The 12,957-nt window shown below is 41.9% G+C and overlaps 3 protein-coding genes across 3 annotated transcripts in view; 1 reads left to right on the top strand and 2 right to left on the bottom strand.

Annotated features, from left to right (window-relative positions):
- LOC109541738 (fatty acid synthase) overlaps positions 1-3,951 on the bottom strand; it is a 10,873-nt gene extending 6,922 nt beyond the window's left edge. Inside the window, exons 1-5 of the mRNA XM_019910669.2 lie at positions 3,643-3,951; positions 1,191-1,540; positions 807-1,134; positions 576-748; positions 167-513 (exon numbers count right to left, since the gene is read on the bottom strand). Of these exons, the coding sequence (XP_019766228.2) occupies positions 167-513; positions 576-748; positions 807-1,134; positions 1,191-1,515 (1,173 nt within the window). The 5' untranslated portion in view covers positions 1,516-1,540; positions 3,643-3,951. The remainder of the gene's footprint in view (positions 1-166; positions 514-575; positions 749-806; positions 1,135-1,190; positions 1,541-3,642) is intronic.
- The window catches only part of LOC109541741 (2-oxoglutarate and iron-dependent oxygenase domain-containing protein 3), a 20,684-nt gene extending 8,740 nt beyond the window's left edge, over positions 1-11,944 (top strand). The window contains exons 8-9 of the mRNA XM_019910672.2: positions 11,566-11,652; positions 11,711-11,944. Of these exons, the coding sequence (XP_019766231.1) occupies positions 11,566-11,606 (41 nt within the window). The 3' untranslated portion in view covers positions 11,607-11,652; positions 11,711-11,944. The remainder of the gene's footprint in view (positions 1-11,565; positions 11,653-11,710) is intronic.
- On the bottom strand, positions 6,386-10,851 carry LOC109541740 (putative fatty acyl-CoA reductase CG5065). Its single transcript, XM_019910671.2, has 9 exons — positions 10,700-10,851; positions 8,276-8,480; positions 7,914-8,222; positions 7,657-7,852; positions 7,410-7,605; positions 7,114-7,353; positions 6,952-7,060; positions 6,751-6,899; positions 6,386-6,696 (listed from the first exon to the last, which is right to left on the bottom strand). Exons 2-9 carry the CDS (start codon positions 8,474-8,476, stop codon positions 6,540-6,542), a joined length of 1,557 nt encoding a protein of 518 aa, XP_019766230.1. The 5' UTR covers positions 8,477-8,480; positions 10,700-10,851; the 3' UTR covers positions 6,386-6,539.
- Positions 11,945-12,957: the final 1,013 nt, after the last annotated feature.

Genomic DNA, 12,957 nt, shown 5'->3' with positions numbered 1-12,957 from the left:
CACTGCCTCATCGCCTTTGATAATGTCCACCGCAGTTGTGGACGAAACGTCAGGAAGAAATTCCCATAGACCACGGCTTCAAAGCCCGGAAAATATTCCTAAATGTGATTTAACCGGCCGTGAAAGCCTTCATAGTCTGATTCAGAATGATAGAATGTTCACTTGCCTTCAATCGTCCATCGTTCAGCGCGGGAATGTCCTTGTTGGGGCTCTTGAAGTGCAAGTTCTGCGGAATGACGCCGCTTTCCATTGCAATGACAATCTTGGCCAGCGAGCAGAGCCCGGAAGCGGGCTCTGAGTGACCCATGTTCGACTTAACGGAGCCAATCAAGAGGGGCGTTGATCGGTTTTTGCAGAAAAAGTCCGCAATCGAATTCACTTCCTGTGGGTCGCCTACTTTGGTGCCGGTTCCATGCGCCTCCACATACACAACGTCGTTTGGACTGATGTCCAGGTCTTCGTAGGTTTCCTTGATTAGGCGGTTCTGCATTGCGCCCGAAGGGAACGTGATTCCTTTAACGAAAGTGTTCGGGTAATGAAGAACAGTGTGGGTAAGTGAGGAGGGAAGCAAATACCTTGCTCTTTGTTGCCGTCCACATTGGTTTTGGCGGCCAAAACCGTTCCGTAGACTCTGCGAGCGACGCTGGCCTTTTGAAGAAACACCACAACGGCCGCTTCGGAGCGCACGTATCCATTTCCCGTAGCATCGAAGGCTTTGCACGTGCCGGTAGGCGACAACATCCCCAATCTGATTATGTACTTTTTGGTTCAAAGTCATGTTTCCCCGATGGATAACGGCTAGTTACCTGTGAAACTGGAGCGAGGAGGTGGGCTTAAGCAGCAGATTGACGCCGCCCACAATGGCAGAGTCGCACTGCCCAGTCTGGATGGCATTTACAGCCTGCTGGAAGGCAAAGAGCGAACTGGAGCAGGCCGTGTCGATTGCATAGCTGGGCCCTTTGAAGTCGAAAGTGTAGGAAATCCTGTTGGGGAACATGGCGCGGCAGCATCCAGTCAATCCATATCCGTTGATAGTGTCTGGATCCTGTGCGGTCCAGAACTCGCTGGACTCCGAGTCGGAGACCCCAATAAAAACCCCTGTGCGTGAGCCTTTCACGTCGTTGGGGTTGATTCCTGCAATCCGAGCCATTCACCGCCTGTCGAAGTTTAGGGGAATGAACAAGCCTTACCGGCATCCACAATGGCTTCGTGGGTCAATTCCAGAAGCATTCTAAGTTGCGGGTCCATCACGTGGGCCTGCTTGGCATGCACCCCAAAGAACGAAGCATCGAACTTGGATAAATCCTTCAGTTTTCCAGTTCGGGTGGGTAGGCCGTAGAGTCCAGTCGGCCATCTTCGGGGATCGTCAGTGACCAAATCCACCCCTTCGAAGAGCTGTTGCTTGAACTCTTCGATGGAGTTGCTTTCGGGCAGGCGACCGGAGATTCCAGTAATCACCACATCGTCATTCGATTTCACTCCGTTCTGGATGTGGGTGTCTGCTCTAGCTGGCATCGTGTTGGGATACTGTCGCTTTTCTCTGCGAAGAAGTTTAATTTAAAGATTTAAATTGTGCCAGCCTGTTTGTGTGTGTGTGCTCGCTTTAAAGGCGACGTAGGTCGCAAATTAACGGCAATTACGATGGACAAATTGACCAACAATAGTGGTGCGTCTCAAGTGCCGTTAATCTACTGTTATAGCTGCAGCTACGTTCCACCTGTCCCCCTTTGTCGAGTGGGCAGACACCCGCCAGCGAGGAAAATCAATCAATAAACCCTCACAATAATTCAAGGTTTTCCTCATTAAATGGAACACAGTCAGTCAGTGCTGCATACGGGGCTGCTCTAAAGTGGGTAATAGAAAAAGTGCCGCGTTCCCAACTTTTTCAATCAGCAACAATTAACGCGCTCTTGTACATCGATTAATATGGTTTTATCGGCGGAAACTTACGCGATTGATGATGCTGTTGAGTAATCGTCATTCAGGCAGCATTGAACTTCATTCAATATGCAAACGCTTGTGTACAAACAATTGCTGCCCTTGAACCGGTAAAATGCATATTAAGCAGCAGCTTGAGGAGATTATTTCAGGGGGATCTTTTTCTTTCTCTATTGGGTTAGTTTGCGAGGGTTTGGAGCGCTCAGAATTGGCAGTTTTCTGATCCCTACCAAGAGAATATTCAGAACAAGGCTTTGATCGCTTGTGATTTTATTTAGTTTCCAAATTTTGATAAAATTTGTATTAGCCATGACGTTTAGGGTCAAAATTGGGTGGATGGTAATTTGCGAAGTAATCTCAGACATGCCTTTTTGTGGCGCTCGTCAGGTTCTCAAGTGAATCGGACGTGCGTTCTAATGTCATACACTCAAGTCAGTAGTACGTTTTCCAACGGGCGTGTACGGGTGGGCTCCGTCAGAATTCACAAAAACAGCCGGATTTTTCAGCTTTCAAACCCAAAACTCTAATATTTGCACAACGAAATTTCCCCCCTCTATTCTAAATAGTTTTCCCCACTAGTAGTGTGTTTTTTGGGGAAAAACGCGACTTTAAAACTGCGGCTTATTCTGATGTTTTGATGTCAAACAAGCGGCCATTTTGGCATGCGCTGTTGAAGCAAACACTGTTGTCTTTTGAACATCAAGGTTTGAGTGCGCGTTGTTTACGCGGAATATGATAACGTATAAATGTGTAGTAATTACGGCAGTTTCCTCCGTTCGAAAAATACGCTTACTCGTTTACGAATCCGGCGTTACGCACAACGCCGGAACCGGAACGACAAACTGGACTTTAAGCCACCGCTAATGGATTATTTGCATGCAGAAATACACGGATACTGGTAGGTGCTTTTCCTTTACGCTCTAAATTGGCTTGTTTATCAACCAAAAGTTACCTCAATCGAAGTTTAGTCGAGATTGTTCAACGTGCCCCTATTTATGACCCCCATAATTTCCCATTCTCACTGTTAACAAAGAAAAAGAACTTAGCTTCTCTGGCTACTTCTACATTTTAAGTAGTTTCCTTAAATTAGGCAATTCTTCAATAAAATTGCGGAGGTAGTTTTTGATTGAAAATTGTGAAGTGGCGAATGCGCCCTTAAGAGTAATTTTTCAACGTTTAGATTCTAAAGCGCTTTAAAACCCTGCATAAATCAAACACCAAATCCACTAAACCCCAACATACAGCCAGTGTTATAGCTGATGATAATTTGCCCAATTATTTATGAATTTTACACGGATTATCCCGTCGATTTTCTATTAAAGCGAATGATGAATGTGAACTAGTTCACTAGGAGAATGGAAAATGTTTTGTGTTGCCATTAAACAATTTTAGTTTGTGTATATTATGGACATGCACTCAACCCAAGTAGAATTCGAATCATTTCAATTTAAGTGGAGCAATGTCGAAACCAGGCAACATGCTATAGCTGGCCGGGTAATAGGAGGAATAATTTTCAAAATTGATTTATAGCACGAACAAATTCGTGAAAAACAAAGATTTTAACATAATCGTCTTAATGGAAAATTAAACGTTTATTCATTTCGCCTGTCCTGCAGTTGCACCCTTACGGGAGCTATTAAATTCCTACTCGTGTAGCTGAGTAATAACGCAAAATCCCCGTTTGAAGGTCGTGGATTTACTTACTTATGCCAATAATTCGCTAGTCCAAGCCGATGGGTCAGACACACAGAGCTGGATCCAAACAATACTATCACAGCCTACAGGGGGGCAAAATTCCTGAATAAAACTTCAAAAATCTCGCCAAAAAAACAAAAAATGTGTGTGTCGATCGCGATTATGCTAGCGCCGTTACTAAGTTCGAAATGGCCGGCTAATGGTACATCCACACTAGCTCGCACTCAAAACGCGACTGTGCATTTCTGGGACGGAACGCGCCACTTTATGGTGAGGCGATGGCGCGATCCGAATCGGCCAATTGCGTGCCGTCTTCGTGCCGAAAAATTGCCGGTCGATATTCGCATGAAAGAATCGTGGTCGCAGCAACGAATCTCTATCAGCCAGTGTGTCGAATGTTGATTTGCTGCTTTTGCCAGGGCGATTCAATTTTTGGGCAAACCGGTTTTAAATCACAGTCACATCGCCTTAACTAAGTCGTATGTCAGGATAACAACTATTTCATTGGTTGAGCCAATGTCAATTGAACTAATCCACAAGCCCTCTAAATATTCGTAAGCAAGTTGTCAGCGGAAAATGCCTTACAAAAGTATCTTTGCCGCACCGACCGGTATATCAGGTTCGTTATCAGTGAATGGTTATTTGCGCTAAACTGTTCCCTCGTACATGGATTTAATGCACGAGTTTGTTGTTTGTAGTTTGTAGATTTTATTTCTACACTGATAAAGTTCGCAAAAGTGTTAATCATTCAAACATGTCTCATTATATTGTTTTATAGATATCGCAATTATTGCCCTGTGATAAGCCCCGTTAATGGACTAATTGAATAAGTAGTATTCCACAAAGTCAGCCCTTGTTTTGCCTGATACAGGTGGTCACAATTCACTACGATAGCGGAAGATCAATTTTATTATCTGTTTGCACATCCGTTCAAGGCATGATAGTTTCAAATATGAATGGATGCGGGCAATGGACTAGAAATTCGTTACTCGTTAGTAGCAAAAATCTCTTTAGTTTACATGGTTGAATTCCAGCTTAAAGGGCTTCTTTCTCTTCGGGAAATCCTGGCTTGAGCGCTGTAGATCCACCTTGTATAGAAAGAGCAAAATATCCGGCCTCTGCACCCTTTTAAGGCTTCTTCGGTGACATTGAAATGGGGAGCAGTTAGTTGGTAACCGAGAAACCGCTGACCTTGACTCAAAATCTATTGTTTTCATTACTAGCCAGAGTGGAAATCGTCGAAAAATTGTCACTGAAACAACAAGGAATATTTAAATTTGCTTGTCAATGGCGCTGATTAGGCGGTTTTCTGCAAACAATTGTCTAAATATCTCGGTCCATTTCATCAGGTTCACTAGCTCGAAACAAAAAAAGTAAACGGTAAAAAGCATTATCGTTCTGCAGTCGGTATACCGGAGACAAATTGCATTCATTTGAGTCACGCCATGTGCGTTTCATCATTCACAGCGCTTAGATTATGCCGGGTTTTTTCTCTCTCTCCCTGCTGCTTCACCCAGAGACAAGGGATAACTTTTAATTGTCTCTGGCTTCACCTGCTTCTCTTTCATTGTGTTTGGGCCCACTCGAAAATGCGTTAACTTGAGAGGGACAAGCGATTGACTGAAGAAATGTAAATAGCTGATTGATTAGGCGCTAGTTTCTCTAAACCGCAAGTAAATAGACGTAGTGTCGGTTTTTGCGCCGTTTTACGCTTGTCAAACCTGCTGAATATCAAATAGATAATAATTCCAATATGTTGTTAAAGTCCTGCAATATTTGTGCAGAATCATTGGCTACTGACGTGATTAAGTAATTGCCGCTTCCACTTAGAAAAAAGAGGTTAAAATGCATGTACTACGTTGCAATCACGTGATAGCCGGAGATTGATTGGTTTCCTAAAAATTGCCAAAAAAACCACTTCCAGAGCTTGATTATTGATACTCATTTTGAGCTTTTCACCCCAACTTTTTTATGCATCTAGCAATTGAGACGCATTCAAAGCCATCATGCATCAGTCGTGATTATTTGCTTCTAAAACACAAATAACAACAAATCGTTACATTCCCACTGGTCGTGATTGCTCACGTGACTTTCGGGTATTCCACAATCAACGAAAAATTACTTGACTTTTCTGCTGTTTGATGTGGCTTTTTACGGTTCAGAGGCGATTTGCCAGGCCCATCAGCAGGTCAAGCCGATGACTTTGACCAAGGAGCGGGCTTATGTAAGTAAGGCTTATCAATGTTTAATTTTTCTAATCGGAACATGAGGCTTCGACATTGCAGCAATGACCGGTCATTTCACGTTGAATGTGATCTTTGGATGATTTCAAGCTAATTTTATCGCTGTATAAGAGTCACAAGTAAATCGGCAACTTGTCATTATTCGATGAGCCATTATTGCTAGCTGTTTATTATTATTATTGTTTCTCAGCCAGAGTGTTTGGCACTTGAGCTCTTGATGAGCTTTGGTGTTCGTGGCGGTGGCGAACAAATCATTAATGGCATTTAATTGGCGATTAAAATTTGGGGAAATAAAATTTTGGCTAATATGGATAAATTCACACGGCAGCTAATGTAGTACTTAATGAATTTAGTCATATTTATTTTAATTTAATGCCTCATTTACTTCACTTTCTTGATAATGGCGAATGTGTTTTTATAATCAGCCATCTAAAACGACATGTAAATTTACTAATCAGGCGTCGTTTGTTTTTGCTTCTGGGTTTGTTGTGTAGAAAAATACTATTGGGTGGTTAAAAAAAAATTCAAAAAATATATTTAAAGTCCAATCAACTCCACTAAAACAGCCAAACCTGCCTAAAATACATACACCCTATTGAGCAAAAGTCAAAATTTCGTCCATTAATATAACGCATAAAACTGAGTTTATTTGCAAGTGTGAAGCTATTTTTGGGCCACCAAGAGCCCAATGAGTGGAAGGCTGCCGATCACTTGCCAGAGCAGATTGTAGATGATCCGCACTGGCGGAATCCAGAGGCTGAGCAGATAGAAGGCGTAGTAGTAGAGGAAGCAGACGAAGAGCTTGTGTAGCACGTATAATCTGGAATATTTGGTGTAAAATCTTTAAAAATCCTTTCTGTGAAAAAATACTTACACTTTTTGCTGCAGCCTGCACCGTGGCAGTGAAGTTAAGGGCTCTTTCATGCAGTATTGGCGCGCTCCTAGAACACAGTTTTCCAAGTAGGCTTCGATGGGCAACGCGTTAAAGTCCATAGGGAAAATCTTCTTATCCGTCTCACCCATCTGCAATAAAATGGTTTCTGTTGGGTGTGTTTGGGAGATTTTGCAACAGTACCTCATCCCAAAGCGCTAAGAATTTGTCGCTGGCAAAGTTCCATTCCCGGACGGTGAAAAATTGCAGCAGTTCTAGGCCCTGGTGGATTTTCTTCTGGACGCGAATCATGCTAAAATGTCCATAACTTAGAAGTGATCTAGAGAGTTTTTTGAGATTTCTTACAAACGTTTTTGTCGGATTAAAAGCATGATGAAGTCGATTAGCAGGGCGGGCAGCCAGTGCATGAAAATGCAGCAAATTGTGTGCATTATCTTCGACGATCTGATGTCCCCGTCTGGATACCAAACTTGCATCTCGAACGGATTTGCGTAGACAATGTTGCGCCCTTTATCCAAGACTTCGCCCATGGTTATCTGGATCACGCCGTCCTGAGTCAGGTTGTAGACTGGCACGTCTTTTTGCCTGGCAATAAGTGCGTTGTTTGATTGGCTGGAAGTCGCAAATGAGGTTCAAAGTACCTTTTTTGGCTCCCCAGCTTGTACGCGATTACAATGCTGGCATTGATGGCGAAATCCACCGGAATAACTTGGGCCTTGTTGGACGACAGACAATGCATGGATCTTAGCACGCCTTTGCCAGCTGCCACTAAAAGCCCCATTGGCCCATTCAGACTGTCCACCCAGCCAGTCAGGGGCTCGAGAGCAGCGGGGCACACTAGAAAAACTCGTCTAACATTCTATGGTGGCAAAAAAGGGAAAACATTACCAACAGCCGGTCGAATGATGCAAACTGGCATGTTGTCCTTCTCATTGGCCACCAGGATCTCAGCCAATCGCTTGCTGTAAGTGTAGGTGTTCGGGTGGGGTTCGATGATTTTCTTCGTGGCCAGTTCCAGGGCTCCTGGATCGATCCAGCGCACTATTTCGATCACTTCTCTTGGATTGTCTTTGCATTCGTACACCTATTTGGAAGATTTTCCTTGTGTTTAGAGTTAGTCAAGATGGGATTGATGACGGCCTTACCCGTTCCTCGAAAACTTCAATATCCGCCGAGCAGTAGGCAGTGCTAAAGTGGCAAAACGCCACCAAGTTCTTGATTTTTTTGGCCACGTCCAGAACAGTGGCGGTGCCCGCGGTGTTTTGCTCCACAGCGTCCCTCAGGTTGGCCTCTAGTTTCAGGGTGGCCGCCATGTGAAATACCACAGAGACGTTCTTTGCCAGCGCGTCCAAGTCTTGGGGTTTTAGCCCTAAGCCTTCGGTGTAGAGATCGCCCGCTAAGGCCACCACTTTCTTGATCGCATCGGGGTCTTTTTGGCGAAGGCGCTCAAACATCTGAAGTGAGTTATAGTTGCCGCTTGGAGGATTTTATTTGAATGGGGCCTTACTGGGAGCTTCCACATGTCCTCCACTCTTTGTTGAGGTGTTCGGCCGCGTTTCTCCCTCAGCAGGATGTAGACGGTCTTCAGTCGATCGCAGGAGTATAGCAGCTTCTCCAACATCACTTTGCCCATGAATCCGCTGCCTCCGGTTAGGAAAATGCTGCGGCCTCCATACCATTCGGCGATCGGGCTTTTTTCTTTCGCCATTTGTCTGAAATTGAATCGGATCATTACTCATTATGGGAAGAGTTTTTCGGGCTTTTTCAGGGGTTTACAAAGTCAGAGGTGGTTTATGCTTTTGACAAGGCGGATGCGCCCAGTTGTTTTTGTGTGGAAAGTTCGCTGTTCAACAAAAACGATGGTTTAGAGTTTTCAAGCGAATGTCTTACCTATAAAGTTTTATGTTGAACAGTTACTCTCACGTAATATTTTCGCGGATATTGTTGTATTAGTTCGTGACATTGGTAGATGCACATGATAAAACTCCCTCTTTAAGTAGTAACATTTTAGCAAAGCGTGAAGATTTTACCGTAAACCAAAATACATTAAACTTCACTGGATGATGAAGGCTATTTAGACATCCATTGGATTCCAATGTATTTGTTGTGCCGAGACCTTCGGGCACGACACTTGGGGTTGAATGAAAAAACATTTGTCTAATTGTCTGATTACATGTTTATTGTTCTCTAAACATTAATATATACATTAAACTTCGCTGGATGTTGAAGTCTATTTAGACATCCTTAAGAATCTAATGCAGTGGTGCTGAGCAATTCGGGCACGACACTGGTTCGATGACTATAAACAAGCAATCAGATATGTAATATGCCCGATGTTTTGCGATGTTTAATTGCAGGCAAAAGAATGCGCGTTTTCAATTGCGAAATACTTGCAGGGAAAGTGTTCCAACGCTAAAAGTACATCTATGGCTAAATGCAGCAAATTTTGAAATAATTCTGCAGTGGCGAGATTCTTAATTAGCGCCAGTTTAATGGCATTTTTCTTGTGCTCGTAAATACACAAGATGTGAAGATTGGCCAACACTACGAGTTGTATTAGATATTTGGTAATTGTCCGCTTTTGGAATTGGCAAATATTAAATTTTTCCATAATTTCAATAACGACTGTTTAGCTACTAATATTTACTCGTTTAAAGAACAAGCTCTTAATGCAGCGTTTTCGAGTTAAACTTGAATTGGCGTCGACTAAACATCCTTGATGTTTGGACTTTCGGTCTTGGGCTGCATTAGAAGCCTTGCAAGTGGACATTAAAGCGCTACGCGACTTCGAAGGCTTTAACAACAATAAGGTGATAATTATACGTGTTCATTTATCGGACATCGTTAAACACGCGTTAAAATGCATGTAAATTGATAGATAGATTGTGCGGAATTGAGTAGACATTAAATGAATGTATGCGCGTGTTTAATGAGTTTTTGAGAAAAGCGTGTCGAAAAAAGGCGACTATTTGCTAGTAAATGATCGTTTACTTCCGCATTAATAATCGATTTTGGAGGTATAGCGTCGCGTTTTCGTTGAGACGTTTTTTAAAACAAGACTCTAATTAATGTCGGTAATTATGCATACTTGGACGACATTGAAACTATTATATTTGTTTATTTACGCGAACAGCGCTCATTTTCCTTTACTTAACCGTGTCAAAGTTCTTAACCAGGCCTTTTCATTTAAATGCAAATGGAAAGTAGAACGCCTAACATAACATTATATAGTGATTTCGGGTATTATTACACACGTTGCGTAAGCGTTATTATGTGAAGCTTATACGAAATATCTGAAGATGATGGAAATTTATTCTTTTTTGTATAAACACAAATTGAGATCTAGTAAATACGCGTTCTAAATCGCTAACTTACTTGATCATTTAATTGCTATGCATGGGAATTTATTACTGAACTTTCGTTATGCTAGTGGCGCACTTTACGTAGAGCTAATTCGAAATGAAGAAAAGGAAAGTTTTGAATCGCGGCCGAAAAATCTGCGCCAGAACTATCTCGATCAACAACAAATATTTATAGTTGAATCTGATTGCTTGCTCTAAAGGGAAAGCTTGCAATTATTACTGCAAACGCAAAGGCGGGAAATTACATAGTTATTATAAGTCACGCTGCACTTAACAGCACTCAAAACCACGCAACTTTCTTGCTGTTTTTCTACATGCAGTGTGTTTTATAACTGTTTTTTCCTACAAAAATCTTGTTAATTTTCTAGCTTTTCATGGCTGTTCTGCTTCCCTAATTACCCCCTTTTCCGGGATAACCAGGAACTTTCAGTCGTTGAAAAAAGAACATATACATAGCTAATAACCGAACTTGGACCAAACACAAAGTTTTTCACAAATAAAGCTAAAATTGGCGAACAGTAAAAATAAATAAATTAACTATTTAAAATCTATTTAAACTGATTACGAACCTCGTAGTTTCGGAACCTTGCAGAGCACAGAAATGTGGCGTTCAAACGGTGATGAACGTACCCGAATACTGATCGGAAACGGATCGCTTCATAAAGAAATTGGTACTGTGGTACTGGTGGCCGCCCTCCACTACGGTATCTTCTAGTTCGCGCTGGCTGTCCACAAAGTTTCAACTTTTGGAATCGATAGGCTATGCTTTATTTTGACCTAACCGGTTCATCGACTTTCATTTTCTGTGTGTGTGTTTAAGCTCTATGTCTGTCTGTTTTGTTTTTAATTTGAATTTATTGATGTTTTCAATTTTCTCGTGGATTCTGTGACTACAGATATTTAGTTGAATCTCCCCTTGTTTGATTTTGAACATTCAAAATGAGTTGTGTTTTTGATTATTTTGAATTTTATTCGTGAGTGAGACAGCCATTCCGCCACTATGCCCATCTCAGTAGCACTCGTAGAGCTTTGGAGTAAATATACAGTTGGAGCGTTGGATCTTGATCATTCAATGGTCACAAATCCATGAGTGGAAATTTTAAGACGTCCTTAACAGAAGCCGCAATACGCACAAAAAACAATTTTCCGTTTTTCTTATACAATTCCAATAGCAAAAAAGAGTTATTTTTTATGCGGAAGTTGCATCGTTTTTGTTTTGCAAATACAACAATCTAGTCTGTCTAAAATGGGATAGATAAAGATTTAACGCTCAAGTGTATGTTGATGTTGAGGGAATTGTACATACAAGCCGTACAACCCTACATACAAGCAGTTTCATTTTGTTTATTTTGACGTTTATTTGTAGTTACTAGATTATCTAAATAATTAACATTTAACTGGTCTCTAATTTAACTCATGAATTAATTTGAATTAGGGGGCAAAAGTGAAGAACGAAGACGTTTTGCGGATAACTGATGAAGACTACAGCAGCTACATAAGCAACACCAACATCAAGAAGAAGGTAAGCGTTTGATTTTCTTGTTTAATTGCGTTTGCTGATTGTTTATTGTTAATTTCAGTTGAAGCCATTGAATAAAGCAATAGACGACATGCTAGCACGTCTTTGTGTGCGTAAATCGACAGCACTGAGTTCCTGGTGAATTCTTATTGCTGAAGGAAGAACAAACGCCAGAGCACCAACATGGACCTGTGATGGAACTGTTCAAGAGCGAAGACTATTTCCAGGCGAAAGACACTGGTGAATGACGCACCAGAATTTTTGTAAAACGATTAAAGGAGCATATTTAAATAAATTGCATTAAGTTTCTTAAATCCCTTCTAAATTCTTAAATAGGTAAGAGAGTTTTTAACTTCCAAAATCGTTTCAAATGGATGGTTTCAAATGGAAAAGAAAGAAGAAGAGAGATTTAAAACATGTTCGGGTAGCTTATTAGGAAAAGGGTTTTGAGTACTTACAAAAGTGTTCTCTAACACTTCAGAGGGTTAATTTATTCACTAATAGGTCTAACTGAAATTGACAACGGCGCCCTCTGAAGTGAATAGGTCGAACTAAAATCGACAACAGCACCCTCTGAAGTGAATAGGTCGAACTAAAATCGACAACAGCACCCTCTGAAGTGAATACGTCTAACTGAAATCGACAACAGCACCCTCTGAAGTGAATAGGTCGAACTAAAATCGACAACAGCACCCTCTGAAGTGAATACGTCTAACTGAAATCGACAACAACGCCCTCTGAAGTGAATAGGTCGAACTAAAATCGACAACAGCACCCTCTGAAGTGAATACGTCTAACTGAAATCTACAACAGCGCCCTCTGAAGTGAATAGGTCGAACTAAAACCGACAACAGCGCTCTCTGAAGTGAATACGTCGAACTGAAATCGACAACAGCGTCCTCTGAAGTGAATACCTCGAACTAAAATCGACAACGGCGCCCTCTGTTGTGAATAGGTCGAACTAAAATCGATAACAGCGCCCTCTGAAGTGAACAGGTCGAACTGAAATCGACAACAGCGCCCTCTGAAGGGAATACGTCGAACTAAGATCGACAACAGCGCCCTTTGAAGTGAATAGGTCGAACTAGAATTGACAACAGCGCCCTCTGAAGTGAATAGATAGAACTAAAATCGACAACGGCGCCCTCTGAAGTGAATAGGTCGAACTCGTTTTAGTTCGACCTATTCACAACAGAGGGCGCCGTTGTCGATTTTAGTTCGACGTATTCACTTCAGAGGACGCTGTTGTCAATTTTAGTTCGACGTATTCACTTCAGAGAGCGCTGTTGTCAATTTTAGTTCGACCTA

The sequence above is a fragment of the Dendroctonus ponderosae genome, unplaced genomic scaffold (genome assembly GCF_020466585.1).
Source record: "Dendroctonus ponderosae isolate FM_Combo_2020 unplaced genomic scaffold, Dpon_F_20191213v2 Dpon_F_20191213_9, whole genome shotgun sequence".
NCBI lineage: Eukaryota > Metazoa > Arthropoda > Insecta > Coleoptera > Curculionidae > Dendroctonus > Dendroctonus ponderosae.
The sequence above is the reverse complement of the archived record's forward strand: the minus strand, read 5'-3'. Positions and strand labels throughout refer to the sequence as shown.

What these genes read in the sequence shown, in the direction of transcription:
- LOC109541740 (XM_019910671.2), bottom strand. Translation starts at nt 8,476, where the DNA reads ATGGCGAAAGAAAAAAGCCCGATCGCCGAATGGTATGGAGGCCGCAGC. An exon ending in AGGACATGTGGAAGCTCCCA is followed by an intron (nt 8,223 to 8,275) that starts GTAAGGCCCCAT and finishes AACTCACTTCAG; the next exon opens with ATGTTTGAGCGCCTTCGCCA. An exon ending in CATCATTCGACCGGCTGTTG is followed by an intron (nt 7,606 to 7,656) that starts GTAATGTTTTCC and finishes GAGTTTTTCTAG; the next exon opens with TGTGCCCCGCTGCTCTCGAG.